We start from the raw sequence: 18,410 nt of genomic DNA on the forward strand, positions 1-18,410 counted from the left end.
TTTTGCACAGTTGCTGAGCTCCAGCATCAGTGAAGATGGAATTGTACATGGAGTCCCTTCTCCCATTACTTATCTAATTGTCCACCACCATTCATGAGTGGGTCTGGCTGGAGTGCAAAGAGGGTTGAGAACCAGACTTAAGATGATAGGCAAAATAGCTAATGACATAAGCAAAAGACTTTTTACGTAGCGAGCAGTTAGGATGTGGGGGAATGCACTGCCTGAGAATATGGTGGAGGCAGATTTAATCATGGCTTTCAAAAGGGAATTGGATAAACACCTGAAGAAAAAATATTTGCAAAGCAAGTGTGTAATGGTGGAAGAGTGGATCTAGCTGAATTGCCCTTGCAGAGAGCTGACATGGACACAGTGGGACAAATGACCCCCTTCTCTCTTAACCATTTCATTCTTTGGTTGTAGGATCATTTAACTCTGTTCATAACACGCTGCTTCCATTGCCTAGCATGGATGTAGTTCTGTCTTGTAGCTTCATCAGGCTGGTTCCTCATTTTTAGGTATGCCTGGTGCTGCTCCTGGCATGCTCATCAATACTCCTTATTGATGATAATAGTAGAATAAGGGATATGCCAGGCCATTGGGTTACACATTGTGGAGAACAATCCTACAGTGCCACACGGATTCCCAGTTTTGAGCTGTTATGAATTGATCCCATTTAACCTTGTGATAGCGCCACAGAATATGATAGATGGTGTCCTCAACTTGAAGACATAATTTTGTCTCCTCAGTAACTTCTACCAATATTTTTTACGGAGAGCATCTGTGACAAGTAGGTTTTCCCCTCATATTGATTTTCTCACCATCTACCGAAAGCCCAGTCTGGCAGATATATCCTTCAGGTCTCAGCCAGCTTGTCAGAAGTGGTGCTACTGAGCCACTCTTGCTCTTCAACATTGATGTCTCCCAACTACAATAAATTCTGTGCCGTTGCTACACTCAGTGATTCTTCCAAGTGGTGATCCTCTTCTTCCAAGAGCAATCCTGATTCTTTAGCTGAGGGAGGTAATCAAAGGGAGGTTTCTTTGCCTGCATTTGACCTGGGATCTTGGAATCTGGAGTCAACATTCAGGACTTAGAGGATCATTCCTTCCCTTCTGTACACCACCATTCCGCCCCCTCTAGCGGGTCTCCTACCAGATAAACTCAGGGATGGTGTTGAAGGAATCTGGGATATTGGTTGATGGGTATGATTCTGTAACTATGATGAGCAGTCTCTTGCTTGACTAGTTGTGCACAACTCTTTCAATCTTGGTATCTCTCCCAAGATGAGTGAGGACTTTGCAGGACTGGACTGGGTGTGTCTTTTTAATGCCTCAATCTGATGCCTAGGTTGAAGCCAGGCAGTTGGTTTTATTCTTAATATACTTTTCTATATGGCTTGATACAACAGAGTGGCTGGCTAGGTCATTTTGCATCTCCACATTAGCAGCTCAGGCCTCTAGATTACTAGTTGTGTAACATAGCCATTATACTACCGGATCTGCATATACAACAGTTCTGTGCAGAAATTGGTTAAGTTAAGATACTAATTTAGTTTTGATATCAACAAACCTTTCAATTGCTGCTCTAACTCAAGAATCCTGTTAACCTTCTCCAGGATGACCTCATCGTCCTTACATGCTTAATAGTACGCACAACATGCCAACAAATCTCAAGTGTTCACTTGCTTCCACACCTTACTTTCCATCCTATCAATATAAGCAATACCATTCTGAAAAAAGTTGTTTCCTTTCATACACTCATGCTGAAGTGCCTGGAGTTCACCCCTAGAGAACCAGTCAAGCTTCTCCATGTACTTTGAGCAAATAGTCTTTATACACGACTACCATCTGACTCTCCTGTGAATGACTTGCCAGGGTCTATCTCTCACTTTTGTCAAGGGAGCTAAGGCTCACACTATATTTTTATAGTATATATATATGTATACTTAATCATCCTGGCTAATCTATAAAATTATTTTCCTTAAAACTGGACAAAGGCTTTAAACTGACTGAAGCCATGACTGACTATGACTCACACAAAGAGGAATTTTTGGCCTTCAGAACAGCAGCAACCTCGTTATCTCAGAAGAGTCACTAATGCCCCTGTGACTGCAGAAATCAAATTCCCAGTTCTTGTACAAAGATCCTTTACATTTCTAAGGTCAGGCCCCTGGCCAGTGGCGATGATCCATTTGCAAGGTCAAAAGGATCCAGGAATCTCTGTTGAACTTATTAATGGTTGAAACATTAACTATCAAGAATCCAGGCCAGGAATATACATCCTTTGTCCAAACCAAGGTGGAGAAGTGGGAGTCATATTCAATGACACCACCGCCAATACCGCCTGCACCCACTACCCCACCCCATCCTTGCAACCTCCCAAGCTGCTAGAACCTGTAACAATGCCTTGTGGCGCTGATAGAGGCAGACTGCCATCTTCCATCTAGCAGGCAGCAACAGAACCAGAGCTTTGTTCCAGGTTTGAATGCCTGGCCCCCATCTATGCTGTTTCTACTGGAACTTCTGTACCAATGCCTACAATACTAAATCATCTTGATGTGCCTATCCCATTGTGGAAGTCCTCTCTACTGGAAAAGTGGATTATCCTGCATCCATCTTCAGCCTGTTGACTCAGTGAAAGAAAACAGCATCGGACTTTCATTCTGGACTCACATGAAGCAATAACCTTTTTCTTCTCTATGGTCTTTGCTCTGTACCTCTTTCTTTCCCTTTTCCCTCTTTTATTGTTTGAATGTACCAGGGGCTTTATAGCGACACACCCTCCCATGTTTGAGTGTGTGTAAAATAAACTAACCCTTTTAGTTCATCCTAGCTCGAGTTTGCTATGGGGTTACTAATAGAGAATTGGATCATACCAAAACTAAGAGGTTGGGAAAATATGCCACCATGTAGGTATAAAGGGGGAAATTAAAAATCAAAAACACCTTTCTATTTATGGACAGGTAATGAGAAGAAAAATGGGCTGTTTAAATTAAACCCCCTCCTGTTCATAACACCTTTGAGATAACTTTTCAAATTGTGCCTTTTATCTTTGGCCCTTCATGGTTGCCAGATGCATGTCTAAAAAGGGTATTTTGATAAATCTGGATTTGATTTAATTTAGCTGTGCATGGCTTAATTACTAGATCCCAAGCTAACTCTTTAAGCTATTTTAGTTCAACAGAGATATAACCATAAGGCAATCAGACACTGAATTAGCAAATAATACCAAAGTTTATTGAATAAAAGATAAAACAATTATGCACTTATCAATTGACCAAAAAAAAGAGCAAAAGGTGTACTTATCTACAATATACTACAGACTTCTCACCTTCAAATGAATGGCCAATCCAGAAGGGGAAAATGACCTCAACCCTTCTCGCTAACAGGAATTCTGCCTCTGTCCTGGGCCCAAGGCTAGATTACCTGTTCTTGCACCAACAGGAAAAACTACCTCTGTCCCCAAGCATACACAACACAGGGTCCCTTCATTTGGTGTACACAAACAACATGGTTCCTGAAACCCTCTTTCCTACGTAACTCTGGCATGACTCCCACCTTGATCCAAAGTTGTTATTAACAGCCAATAATGCTGTAAGGATTAATTTAATTGGATTTGTTCATATGCACGCATTGCTTTAAACATAAGACAATGGATTATTTCAAGATGTATTATTTATCTTAATATTGCACAAGTGCCATATTCATTTGGAACTTTCATAGACTAGTCAAGGGCAGTTTGTTATGACAGACGTCACTACTGGATAGTTTATGTTCCTTTCTCACAGCATGCTGAAGTCTCAGACTTTGATTCTAACATAGGAATTGTGTTATAATGATAAAATAACTTGGGCTTACTTAATGTACAAGACACTAGGCACTCATAAGGGATTGGGTAATCACATTGCGGGTTCATTTATTAAGATTGGGCACATGAGAACAGTTTTAGATATAAAGCTTGAAGGCATCAGAGTTGTATCTGTGCTCTGCTCAAAGCAAAAGTGAAACAAAAACTGTATCACATGACACATTTCCCTTCTAGTGGTGTCATGCTGATATCCCTTAAAGGCATATTACAAAAGGAATGTTAGTAGAAAAATACAGAAATAGATATAATCTGACTTTCAGTAACTATTTAGTTAACTACTTATTCTTCAGTCACAGGGTATTGGAGGTACTTCTAATAATCATCTGTCGCTGGCGGGTTGCTACTTTACAATACCAGTGGTTAAGTGTACTAAAATATTGCATAGCTTGGCAGCAGGTGTTCAAATTACAAAATGGCTTCTTTTAGATAAAGCATTAGTAACAAAATGGCAGCTTGACCTTGTTAGCCTAGTGCAGAATACAGCCTCTAAAAATGGGTAAGTTAAGCAGGCAAACTAAATTCTGTGAAAATAAAATCAAAACCCAGGCCTGCTTACAAATATTTCTGGGCAGGAATTAGCTAAATTAAGATAGTAATTTAGTTTTGATATCAACAATGATTTAACTATGGAAATTTTCAAATTGTGTAAGTGTTATATCGTGACATAAACACAATACCTTATCCCTTCACCGATTGGGGAGATAATGGTGTTGTGGTAATCTCACTACGCTCGTAATCTAGAGACTCAAGTTAATGCTCTGGGAACAAAGGTTCAAATCTCACCATGGTAGTTAGTGGAATTTAAATTCACTGAATAAATCAGGAATTATAAAGCTCGTAATAGTGACCATGAAACTATCGCTGATTGTTATAAGAACACATTTGGTTCACTAATGCCCTTGAGAGAAGGAAATCTGGCCTACATGTGACTCCAGACCCACAGCAATGTGGTTTGCTCTTGACTACCATCTGAAATGGCCTAGCAAGCCACTCAGTTCAAGGGCAATTAGGGATTGGCAACATCGGAGGGTGGGGTGGAACGGACGGAAATCACTTGTTTTAATAAAGCCTTTTATACATAATGACAATTTATGGTGGCTAAACAAATAAAATTATATTTTTATTACACTGTATTCTAGATATTTTCAGCCTCAAATTACTTGTTTTTGTCTGCATGTTTCTGGTAATAGTTGAGCAACCTTGTTTACTTTGTTTAATTATGTCCTGAATTATTTTTAGCCAAAATTGTAAGACAGGTATTCCTGATAGGTTGATTGGAAGTGAAAAGGCAGGAATTTACTATATTAAAAAGGTATTATAAAATGCAAATTTGTCAGCTGTGACAATTAATTTTCCTTTCCTGACAGTTTACAATTCTCCTTTACTATCGAGGCAATGAACTTAACACTGATATCGATTCAAAAACAGAATTATCTGGAAAAACTCATCAGGTCTGGCAGCATCGGCGGAGAAGAAAAGAGTTGACATTTCGAGTCCTCATGACCCTTTAGCAGAACTGGTTGAATCTAAGGAGAGGGGTGAAATATAAGCTGGTTTAAGGTGGGGGGGGTGCGGTTGGGTGGGGGGAGAGAAGTGGAAGGGGTGATGTGGTTGTAGGAACAAGCAAGCAGTTATAGGAGCAGATAATCAAAAGATGTCACAGACAAAAGAACAAAAGAACACAGAGGTGTTGAAGTTGGTGATATTATCTAAACGAATGTGCTAATTAAGATTGGATGGTAGGGCACTCAAGCTCTAGTGGGGGTGGGGGGACATAAAAGATTTAAAAATAATGGAAATAGGTGGGAAAAGAAAAATCTATATAAATTATTGGAAAAAACAAAAGGAAGGAGGAAGAAATAGAAAGGCGGTGGGGATGGAGGAAGGAGGTCAAGATCTAAAGTTGTTGAATTCAGTATTCAGTCCAGAAGGCTGTAAAGTGCCTAGTCGGAAGATGAGGTGCTGTTCCTCCAGTTTGCGTTGGGCTTCACTGGAACAATGCAACAAGCCAAGGACAGACATGTGGGCAAGAGAGCAGGGTAGAGTGTTAAAATGGCAAGCGACAGGGAGGTTTGGGGCATTCTTGCGGACAGACCGCAGGTGTTCTGCAAAGCGGTCGCCCAGTTTACGCTTGGTCTCTCCAATGTAGAGGTGACCACATTGGGAGCAACGAATGCAGTAGATTAAGTTGGGGGAAATGCAAGTGAAATGCTGCTTCACTTGAAAGGAGTGTTTGGGTCCTTGGACGGTGAGGAGAGAGGAAGTGAAGGGGCAGGTGTTGCATCTTTTGTGTGGGCATGGGGAGGTGCCATAGGTGGGGGTTGAGGAGTAGGAGGTGATGGAGGAGTGGACCAGGGTGTTCTGGAGGGAACGATCCCTACAGAATGCCGCCGGGGGGGTGAAGGGAAGATGTGTTTGGCGGTGGCATCATGCTGGAGTTGGCGGAAATGGCGGAGGATGATCCTTTGAATGCGGAGACTGGTGGGGTGATAAGTGAGGACAAGGGGGACCCTATCATGTTTCTGGGAGGGAGGAGAAGGCGTGAGGGCGGATACGCGGGAGATGGGCCCGACACGGTTGAGGGCCCTGTCAACGACCGTGGGTGGAAAACCTCGGTTAAGGAAGAAGGAGGACATGTCAGAGGAACTGTTTTTGAAGGTAGCATCATCAGAACAGATGCGACGGAGGAGAAGGAACTGAGAGAATGGGATGGAGTCCTTGCAGGAAGCGGGGTGTGAGGAGCTGTAGTCAAGGTAGCTGTGGGAGTCGGTACGCTTGTAATGGATATTGGTGGACAGTCTATCACCAGAGATTGAGACAGAGAGGTCAAGGAAGGGAAGGGAAGTGTCAGAGATGGACCATGTGAAAATGATGGAGGGGTGGAGATTGGAAGCAAAACTAATAAATTTTTCCAAGTCCCGACGAGAGCATGAAGCAGTACCGAAGTAATCATCGATGTACCGGAGAAAGAGTTGTGGAAGGGGGCCGGAGTAGGACTGGAACAAGGAATGCTCCACATACCCCATAAAGAGACAGGCATAGTTGGGGCCCATGCGGGTACCGATAGCCACACCTTTTATTTGGAGGAAGTAAGAGGAGTTGAAGGAGAAATTGTTCAGTGTGAGAACATGTTCAGCCAGACGGAGGAGAGTAGTGGTGGATGGGAATTGTTCGGGCCTCTGTTCGAGGAAGAAGCTAAGGGCCCTCAGACCATCCTGGGTTTTGCTTCTAATCTCCACCCCTCCATCATTTTCACATGGTCCATCTCTGACACTTCCCTTCCCTTCCTTGACCTCTCTGTCTCAATCTCTGGTGATAGACTGTCCACCAATATGCATTACAAGCCTACCGACTCTCACAGCTACCTCGACTACAGCTCCTCACACCCAGCTTCCTGTAAGGACTCCATCCCATCCTCTCAGTTCCTTCGCCTCCGTTGCATCTGTTCTGATGCTACCTTCAAAAACAGTTCCCCTGACATGTCCTCCTTCTTCCTTAACCGAGGTTTTCCACCCACGGTCGTTGACAGGGCCCTAACCGTTTCCGGCCCATCTCCCGCGCATCCGCCCTCATGCCTTCTCCTCCCTCCCAGAAACATGATAGGGTCCCCCTTGTCCTCATTTATCACCCCACCAGGCTCCGCATTCAGAGGATCATCCTCCGCCACTTCCGCCAACTCCAGCATGATGCCACCACCAAACACATCCTCCCTTCACCCCCCCACGGCATTCCGTTGGGATCGTTTCCTCTGGGACACCCTGGTCCACTCCTCCATCACCCCCTACTCCTCAACCCCCACCTATGGCACCTCCCCATGCCCATGCAAAAGATGTAACACCTGCCCCTTCACTTCCTCTCTCCTCACCGTCCAAGGGCCCAAACACTCCTTTCAAGTGAAGCAGCATTTCACTTGCATTTCCCCCAACTTAGTCTACTGCATTCGTTGCTCCCAATGTGGTCGCCTCTACATTGGAGAGACCAAACGTAAACTGGGCAACCGCTTTGCAGAACACCTGCGGTCTGTCCGCAAGAATGCCCCAAACCTCCCTGTCGCTTGCCATTTTAACACTCTACCCTGCTCTCTTGCCCACATGTCTGTCCTTGGCTTGCTGCATTGTTCCAGTGAAGCCCAACACAAACTGGAGGAACAGCACCTCATCTTCCGACTAGGCACTCTACAGCCTTCTGGACTGAATATTGAATTCAACAACTTTAGATCTTGACCTCCTTCCTCCATCCCCACCGCCTTTCTGTTTCTTCCTCCTTCCTTTTGTTTTTTCCAATAATTTATATAGATTTTTCTTTTCCCACCTATTTCCATTATTTTTAAATCTTTTATGCCCCCCCACCCCCACTAGAGCTATACCTTGAGTGCCCTACCATCCATTCTTAATTAGCACATTCGTTTAGATAATATCACCAACTTCAACACTTGTGTCCTTTTGTTCTTTTGTCTGTGACATCTTTTGATTATCTGCTCTTATCACTGCTTGCTTGTCCCTACAACCACACCACCCCCTTCCACTTCTCTCCCCCCCCCCCACCTTCCCCGCCACCTTAAACCAGCTTATATTTCACCCCTCTCCTTAGATTCAACCAGTTCTGCTGAAGGATCATGTGGACTCGAAACGTCAACTCTTTTCTTCTCCGCCGATGCTGCCAGACCTGCTGAGTTTTTCCAGGTAATTCTGTTTTAGTTTTGGATTTCCAGCATCCGCAGTTTTTTGTTTTTATCTCACTGATATCGATTCACCTAATGAATCCAACATCCCAGAAAAGATAATTGTCAGCTTGTCAGAGTTGTAGAACAACCATCTCTGAGCCAAAAGGTTGTGGATTTAAGCCTCAAGGATGTAATCTAGGTGGAGGCTTCAATGTAGTAGTGAGCAGATGCTGCACCGTCAGCAGTACGGTCCCATCAATGTAGTGAGGTCCCATCTGTGTAATCCAATGGATCTTAAAGATACCATGGAATTACTTGAAGACTGAACTCTTCCAATGTCTTTGCCAATATTCTTACTTCAACGAATACCACCAAACATAAAGACTAATGAGGCATTGGTCACATTGCTGCTTATGTTACCTGCATCACAACAGTATTTCATAGAATTTACAGCACAGAAACAAGTTAATAGGTTCAACTGATCTATGGTGGTGTTTATGCCCCAAACAAGCTTCCTCCCACGTTACTTCATCTAACTCTATCATTCTTCTTTTTCACTTCCTACTTCTACCCCCTTATCCACCGCCTTCCCTCCCCGCAATACCCCTCATCCCCTGTCCCTCCACTCATCGCCCTCCCTCCCTCATCTCCCTCCCCAGCCCTCATCCCCCTCCCACCTTCCCCATTTCTTCATCCCCTTTCTTCACCCTCATGCCCCTCCCTGAACCCCTCCCCCACAACCTCTGCGCTCATCCAGCCCTCCATCATCCCCCTCCCCTTTCCTCTCACCCTCTCTCAATCCCCTCCACCTCCCTCATTCCCCTTCCCCTCACTTGTTCCCTCCCCACCCCTCTCCTGTTCTCACAACACCCCTCCTCTCCTCCCATTCCCTCCCCTTCACATCCTCTCCTCCTCTCCCTCACCCACTCCCCATTCCCTTCTCTCCCTCATCCCAGCCTCATCCCCCTCCTCTTCCTCATCTCCTGCCCTCCAGAGATCCACTCTCTCCCTCATTCCCTACCCTGCCCCTCTCCCTCATCCCCTCTCCATCGTCTCCAAACCACTCTCTCCCCCACCCCTCCCAATGCTCCCATCCCCTTCCTCTGTCATCCCTCCCCCTCCTCTCCCCCATCCGTTCCCTTCCTCTCCTCCCACTCCCATTCTCTCCTCGATCCCTTTCCTCTACCCCATCCCCCTCCTCTATTCCATCCCTCTCCCCCTCCTCTACCCCACACCCCTCCTGTGGCCCCCCTCACCTCCCATCCCTCTACATGCACCCCCACCCTTCTCCCCTCCCCCACTCCTCCTCTACCCCATCCCTCTCCTCTCCCTCATTGCCTCCCCGCCCCCTCCTCTCCCTCATCCCCTCCCCGCCCCCTCCTCTCCCTCCTCACCCACTCCCTTACTTTTCTTCCCTCTTCCATTATCCCCATCCATCTCTATGTTCCCCTCCTATGCCTCCCTTCCCCAGCTGAGATACTTTAGCCTAGGACAACCGCAGACAGCTTGATTAACAGGTATACATTCATCTTCTCATCCTTGACAGCTCGGACTGATCGCGCGAGACTTCCCTCGGCACAATCACAGTGAAGGGCTCGCTCAGGTGTCCAAGTGCGCAGACGTTATGCAGTTTCCAGGCAGTGGCGAGCAGCCTCTTCCGGCAACGGCCCCGCCCCCCCCCCCCCCCCCCGCCTTACCCTTAGAGGCCCCGCTCCTCCCCCATCCCCCAGTGGCGACCCGGGTAGATGTGGAGTCGAGCGTTTCGCATTGTTGGTGTGAGCGGCGCCTTGAGGCGAGGCCTCCTCACTATGCAGCTCAAGACGGTGGAGTTCGAGTCGCTGTTCACGGACGGCCTAAAGAGTATTGCAGGTGAGGGGAGCGGGCCCGGCATTGATGGCACTGGAGGGACCGGGGCAGCAGTGGGCCGCCATCTTATGGCCCTGAATCTGTAGCGAGTCTCTGGGCCCGGGATCGATCCCTCTCTTTAATCGCGGGACCTGTCCACCTGACCGGGCCGTCCGTTTGCTGCATGTCGCACTTGGTGCTTGTCTGAACCGAGAGTCGAGAACAAAGATGTCCTAGTTTGAAACCCTCGCTGTTTACCTGTCCTCATGGCCCTGTCAGTCTTCCGATATTAGGGGTAGTTTTTGATTTCTTTTTGCCTTTTTGTTTCAGTTTTTAGCTGGTGAAATCTTGACTTCTCGCGGAGGAAGTGTTTTTGAAACCCTGCAATAGTGACCAAGCATTTCTTCCCCCCCCCCCCATTCCCTTTCAGAGTTATTCGGTAAAAACAACCATGAGTTGAGAATAGCAGGCGGCGCCGTGCGGGATCTGCTAAGCGGGAAACAGCCGGAAGATGTGGACTTTGCCACCACAGCTACTCCTGAACACATGAAAGAAATGTTCCAAGCCGCCGGTATCCGGATGATCAACAACAAAGGGGAGAAACATGGCACCATCACTGCAAGAGTAGGTCTGAAATGTGACAATAGCCTGTCTCTGCCTGTAGCTTAAATAAATCCAGTTGTGTTTTTTAGTAGCTTTTGTAAAATATTTCGTTGTCGATGAAGAGTGAGGTCTCAATTCTCATCTCTGCATTTAGTGTCAAGTTATTAGATCCGTGATACAATTTAGGAACAAAATTGTTACTGTACTGGGGAAAATGCATCAAGTTTTGAATTTATTTTAAAGTAAATTAACTAAGTGTTCATGACCAGTTCAGCAATAAACCTATAGAACAACATGGGACTGACATGCTGCATTTGCTTCTGTTAAGATGTTCCTGCAGCTATTATTGTTCAAAATTCTGGTGTCTTTATTATTTCATACTTTGAATCCCACTAAGTTTGATCAACTGATAAGTTACCAAAATATCCTTGACAAAGAATTTAGAAGGTTTTTAAACAGGAGGCTTAATAGTTAAAACAAATGTCCACTATTTATCAGCTTTTGTAAATAGTGTAGAAAGTTTAATTTGCCATAAGTGATTCAGAGAAGTTATTTAAGTTTTATTCAAATTCTGACAAATTTAAGATTATTTTAGCATTTCATACTTCATTTGTTTACATTGCATTATTCCACTGAAGCAAAAAAAAATACACAATCTTCATGAGTACGTCATCGATGCAATATTTCTAAAAATCATTAAAACATTTATCCGTATTTTTTGGTGGGGAAAAGCCTGACACGTGACTTTTGGGTTCATGTATATCTGGAATATAAAGTTCTAACCACTTCAATAACTTATTTCCTTGGGTTGGCTGCAAATAAACCAAACCAAGACGTCCTTAGGGTTCAGAGTGAAATATTTTAATTTCCTGATTTTAAATATCTTGGATAGGTTCACAATCAGAACTTTGAGATTACTACATTACGAGTTGATGTTGTAACAGACGGAAGGCATGCTGATGTACGGTTTACAACAGATTGGCAGGAGGATGCTCAACGAAGAGACCTGACCATCAACGCTATGTTTTTAGGTAATGTTCTATTTTAGTTTCAGATGGGTTATGTCTTAATTTTTATTTTTGGCATCTGATGTTAAATTGGATGTATAATATGTTAGGCTGTGGCTTTGTACTGAAACTCATTTTGATGCTTCAATTATTTTTCAGATCTTGATGGTACACTATACGATTATTTCAATGGCTATGAGGATCTGAATAACAAGAAAGTTCGATTTGTAGGTGATCCATCACAGAGGATACAGGAAGATTATTTGAGAATAATGCGGTATTTTAGGTTGGTTTATTTTTGCATTTTTGGTATATCTGATTAAAGCTGGTGTGATGCCAGTTTTTAAAAATCTTGCATGAGGGCAAAACCTGACAAATAGCAGGCCTTGGTTTCTGAAGGACATTTCTATTATCGTATAATTGGAAGGAATTGCGTTTTTGCCTTTTACAAATACTTATCAAGGGCTTGGTGATAGGAAAGCGCAGGACCAAGTATAAGTTATCCAAGGAACATGGAATTCTAGCATTTTTGTTTCATGAAATCAGCACACGGTTCTTTATAAAAACCTGAAATTTGTTTTTCAATTACCCCCTTCCCACTCTAAAAATGATTTATGTAGCTTCAAATACTTAGATCATTCCACGCACTTAGCTGTCACTGTAGCTTCACTTTTCTAGAAGTAATAAAATTGGAAATATGTATTTAGGTAACCTGCAATAAGCTGTGCAAAAGGTGAACTTTGCATTCACCACTTATTCCTTCATGTTAAATAGCCAAATCCTGAAAACTTTACAATGTAATAATGATATAAATATTTCTATTCTGGTTCGGTAAGAAAAAGAAGTAATATCTTTGATAACCCACCTAAGAAAATGTTTAAAGCATTTACTAAAATACTTCAAGATGTATACACAGAGAATTTTGTTTCAGGAATATTGCTGAACTTATGGCATTAACTAAACTTCTGTTTTCAATCTACCAGAATTGCTATTTCAGTGTCTTATATATTTGTTGAAGATGTCAGAAACCATTATATTTTTTAGAAAAATCTTCATACCCTCCTTTCTTTACCCTGCTGTCCAATTAGGATGCACTGAGGGAATAGCATACTGAAATAGGATACCAAGATATTATAGAGATTTTTATATCAACATGACGATCTGATACTAAATTCAGTCACTCCTCCAGAAGCTGATTCCTGTTTACAAATGTAATTGCAGAGAGAAGGGCCTGAGCACCTACTGTCTACTGGGGAAGGACTCTTAATTGTAGGATCCCTCTAGGCCATCAAGGTGCAACAGTCACTCAGAATTTATTTGAATGAAACATATTTTGACACAATCCTTCTGCTTGTCATCTCAACTGTTACAGCTTGCAAGTTTCCTGGAATACTGTTTTGAGCCTGGTTGAGGCCTGTATTTTATTTTGACCCATATATTGAACTAAATTTGTGTACGTGTATGTGCTTTCACCCAGATCCACATCCAGTGGTGCAGGAGATCTGACCTCCCATGCTGACCTTGTGCTGTTTTCCTGCCCTGATTGTAAGTGAGACTACCACCATTAGATGAGACTATATATATTATATAAATAAATAAAATTTTAATTTAAACCTTCCTTTCATTTCTTTAAAGAAAAGTGATTACAGACCTATTGATTAAGGAGACCTGAGTGGCAATTGATGGGGAAAAACATCATTGTGGCCCTCTTCTTGATATAAGCTGACAACCTAGCACTGAGCTGTCTACCCCTGATGTTTTGCTTTATTCCCTGTCCCCCCCCCAACTCTCCAAAACCAAATAATGGGCAAAGTGTCTTAACTGTTGCTTCTTGCTGACCAGTGGTACCAGCAAGTTACTATCATGCTTTCCCTTTGGCAGGAGATACTTTACAAAGTAATTGTTGGTAATTGTTCCAAGTAAACGTTCCACATTGTGTAGCTACAGTGACAGCCTTAGGAGATTAAAGAAATACTGTTCTGTGCACCTGAGAATCATATCAAATTCTACTTTGTTGACAACTCTGAACTATATCTGACCAGATTATAAATGTATCATGTTCACAAATCAACTTTATACGCGTGAGAAATGGGAATCTTGGAACACCGTAAGCATCAACCTCTATGCTGCAAGCACCATTTTTAAAATATTTAGATTCTGCTGAAGATGAACAAGTTCTGGTAAACTGAGGGACCCCCGAAATGTAGAGCCCTACCCCAAGAACCACTTGAGCTCACCCTTCTCTCTGCAGTCAAAGCATAAAGTTAATACACATTCAGGCCAACTGAACTCTTGCGGGAAGAGTGTTTGGATCGGTACAATAACTGTTGTGGGAAGTAGATAAACTTTGAAACCTTGGAATAAAATCTAGTTCATTGTACTGATAACTTCTTATACCTTCTAGGTTTTATGGCAGGATTGCCAAAGAGTCAGGGGACCATGACCCAAAGACACTGAAGTCAATCAAACAACATGCAAAGGGCATGGCTGGGATTTCTGGTGAAAGAATCTGGTTAGAGCTAAAAAAAACTCTAGTTGGAAACCATGCTGCTCATCTTGTCAGCCTTATGTATGAACTGGATGTAGCCCAGTATATTGGTAGGCATATAACTCTTGATGTCTCTTACAGTAATGTACAATTCCTTACTGAGTTGTCAATGTATGACATTGCTTGCTAGATAGTTATGTGATATCTTTATGATCTATAGACTACTTTTATTTATTTTAACTTCAATTCCCCCCTCCCTCCCACCCCCTGCAGGATTACCTGTAATTGAAGGCAACCTGGAAGAACTAAACAGTGTGTGCAAAAATGTGCATCATCACTCTCCAAAACCTATGACTGTTCTTTCAGCACTGTTTCGAATACAGGATGATGTCCTGAGACTTGATTTGAGACTCAAAATTTCAAAAGAGGAAAAGCAACTTGGCTTATTCTTAGTTAAGTACAGAAGAGATTTGATCAAGGCTGATGGTGCCGATCCATTAAAACCCTACAGAGATTTCATTATTGATGTAAGTAACAAATTAAATTTAACATTTTCAAAACAAAAAAGTGGGGACATGAATAGAATATTATGAAGTTTAAATAGTCTAACTTTTCTGTAAGTAAAGCATTCAAATAACATGATGTAATGAGAGTCTGGTTGAACTGCATCACGTGGTTTTTGAGTTGGTTTGAAATGGGAAATATGTTGACTTCATTGGTTCATTGTGTCCTGACTGTATTCTTTTTTATGGCTTTGGGATCACATCGTTTAAATTAAGTGATTAAAAAATGATGGCCAATTTCAGCTGACAAAATTGATGATTAGGTCAAACAGGTTCAATCCATGCCATGGCCTGTTTATGCCTAAATTGACAACATTTTTTAAAGTTGTTTCAGTAACCAAGGTAGAAATTCTACTGGTTCAAATACAGGATTCTGTGTTTTTGGGGAACATGAGCATACAGAAAATAATTTCTACACCAACCTGGGGAGTAAATTGAAATACAACATGAGCTGAGCACCATTTTTCCTGGTCAAAGAGCGCTACGGAACCAGCAGTGTAACTGGTCTGATGGCTCCCATGTTGCTTTAAACAGGTACCAGTATCTGTAATATAAATTCAGTCTTTTAAAAGGGATAATTTGGGTGTACGACTGCTCCTGTGCTTTCATATACATACCATGTAAAATCTGGTTTTACCATGCACTGCCTGGTGAAAATAATAACCATTTAATATATTTTGCTTAACCGTCCAAACTTCATCACTGACTGGTGAGGTGATATGAGAGTGACTGCCCTTGACTCCCCAAAGGCTACCAGCCATCTACAAGGCACAAGTCATGAGATACTCCGCTTGCCTGGATGAGTGCAGCTCCAACAACACTCAAGAAGCTTGACACCGTCCATGACAAAGCAGTCCGCTTGATTGGCACCACATCCACAAACATTCACTCCCTCCACCACTGACGAGCAGTGGCAGCAGTGTGCACCATCTAAAAGGTGCACTGCAGAAACTCACTAAGGCTCCTTAGGCAGCACCTTCCAAACCCACAACCACTACCATCCAGAAGGACAAGAGCAGCAGACACATGGAAACACCACCAATTGGAAGTTCCCCTCCAAGCCACTCACCATCCTGACTCAGAAATATATCACCATTCCTTCGCTGTGGCTGGGTCAAAATCCTGGAACTCCCTAATAGTACTGTGGATGTTACTACATCACAGGGACTGCGGTGGTTCAAGAAGGGAGCTCACCACCACCTCAAGGGCAATTAGGGATGGGTAATAAATGCTGGCCTAGCCAGCAACGTCCTCATTCCGTAAAATGAATTTTAAAAAAAATAGAAGTTTTACAACACAAATAATTTAAGTTTTTGTCTAGCTGAGATGTCAAAAGAAGGCAAATCACAGGCTTCACATTTAATAATCTGCCAATATAATTTTAAAATTGCTATCCTCTTAAATGTCTGACCGTGAATTTTCATGTTATCTGTTCATTTCACTTACTTTACATTAAGTTGGTTGTTGACTGGTTAGTGTTAGTTCTTGGTACTGCTTGGGTGTATTAGTTCAAAAAAAAAACTAATGCTATTGGTTTGGTTTATCTGGTTTTCTGATCAAATTTCAGTCCAGAGAACCAGATGTGCAAAGCAGAGTGTGTGAATTGCTGAAGTACCAAGGAGAGGAGAAGTTACTGAAGACTATGGAGCAGTGGTCCATTCCACGCTTTCCTGTTAGTGGCCATGATCTAAGAAGAATAGGAATTGTTTCTGGAAAGGAAATTGGAACAATGCTGCAGGAACTTAGGAATACATGGAAAAAGAGTGGTTACCTGATGGATAAGGAAGAACTGCTAAGTATGGTAAAAAATCCATAAACACATCCCAACAACTTTTGGAACGAAGGGGAAAAGACCGTTATGTTGAAAACAATTTTTATTCTCCTAAAATATTTTTGTTGCAATCTTTATCATCAACCTTGGATTCATCATTATGTACATGTTTATTACATTTTTAATCCCAACTGTTTGTTTTTCTGTCATTAAGATCATTGTAGTTTACTTATATGGTGACTAGTTTTATGAAGCAACAAAATTGGATTTAAAACAAATTGGGTAAATTTGGTATGTGTAGATGACTAGGAGTCAGTTTAGATCTTGTGACTCTTTAATCTAATTATGCCTTCAAGGTTTGAACAGTTTGTATGGCTAAAAGTTAAGTTAGCTTTATACTAGATAAATGACTGCAACCTGAAGGACTAGATCTATAAAGCTGCTTGTATATGAAATTTGAGTTCAGGTTCACCCATTATTGCTCTAACCTGTTGAGTAGTTTTTCTGTAATGAAGGACATTTAAAGAAAATTAAAAATCCAAGCTCATGAACAAATGTTATTCTTGCATTTGTCTTTACAGATGATAGACTGAACTGAAATGTTCATCTCTAATATTGTTTTACTCTTTATAAATCTCGTACTTTCTCGCAAATACTATTCATATGCAAAGAGCAGTTTTGGTGGATTTGCACTACTTTCACCATCATAATGAACTTGTAACTGTTACTTATTAGCTATGTAGTAATTAGTCCTCATAAACAACAAATTCAAGTAAATATACCTTTACAGATAGGAAGGCGTTAATGCCACAGGACTGTGCCCTTTTGCTATCACCTTAGGAAGTCTAAACGTGAATTACTGCATATCTGGTAGAAATGGCGGAAGTAGTGATTTCAGCATCCAGTCCATATTGAAGTGGCTGTCTGGTGGAAGTTTCCTTTGTTTCAAAATGCTTCCAGGAAGTCTACTTGATGTATGTTATGAGCAAAGCATACACAAAGCCAATCTCCATCCACATTTATGCGGTGGGGTGTTGTAACCATTTCTTCTTCACCCTTCCTGCATTGGAGTCATTTAATTCAAAATATAGCTAGATGCTATTCAAGGAAGATAGTAGGATTGGCGTTGAGGATGAATGATTCACCTGAACTTCTAGGGTTTATTGATTTGAATGCATCTTGTTGCATTAAGTTACACTTTATTTTAAGCACTGATGAATACCTTATAAGCATTGATTAAAAACGTCTACATTTCCCTTTCATTTTCACACACAACTTGGCTTTCTGTATAACAAGTCAACCTTTAGTCGTTTTTAGTATTACTATATTAACACCTTTCAACAGAAATCAAAGAAATGGCAAAGAAAGGCTGACCTGATCACTCGGGTATTGATTGGCAGAATTGCACTGATCAGGGATCTAATTGTTGCAGAGGATGCTCCTGTTGTAGTACAAAGCTGTATGACAGCACATCCTCATTCCCACAAAGCAAAGCTTTGATATAAAAAAAAAGGCAACTGCTTAAATTTAATAGGCAGGAAACATGTGCAATGTATTAACCGTAAGAAATCAAAAAGGAGGTAGAAACAATTTCTTGAAGATA

The 18,410-nt window shown here is 42.2% G+C and overlaps 1 protein-coding gene across 1 annotated transcript; it reads left to right on the forward strand.

The window, feature by feature from the left end:
* The first annotated feature begins 10,230 nt into the window (after positions 1–10,230).
* Positions 10,231–17,358, forward strand: trnt1 (tRNA nucleotidyl transferase, CCA-adding, 1). Its single transcript, XM_041192261.1, has 7 exons — positions 10,231–10,399; positions 10,806–10,999; positions 11,871–12,009; positions 12,145–12,271; positions 14,390–14,583; positions 14,747–15,000; positions 16,604–17,358. Exons 1-7 carry the CDS (start codon positions 10,276–10,278, stop codon positions 16,850–16,852), a joined length of 1,281 nt encoding a protein of 426 aa, XP_041048195.1. The 5' UTR covers positions 10,231–10,275; the 3' UTR covers positions 16,853–17,358.
* The last annotated feature ends 1,052 nt before the right edge of the window (positions 17,359–18,410 follow it).

The sequence above is a fragment of the Carcharodon carcharias genome, chromosome 7, assembly GCF_017639515.1.
Source record: "Carcharodon carcharias isolate sCarCar2 chromosome 7, sCarCar2.pri, whole genome shotgun sequence".
NCBI lineage: Eukaryota > Metazoa > Chordata > Chondrichthyes > Lamniformes > Lamnidae > Carcharodon > Carcharodon carcharias.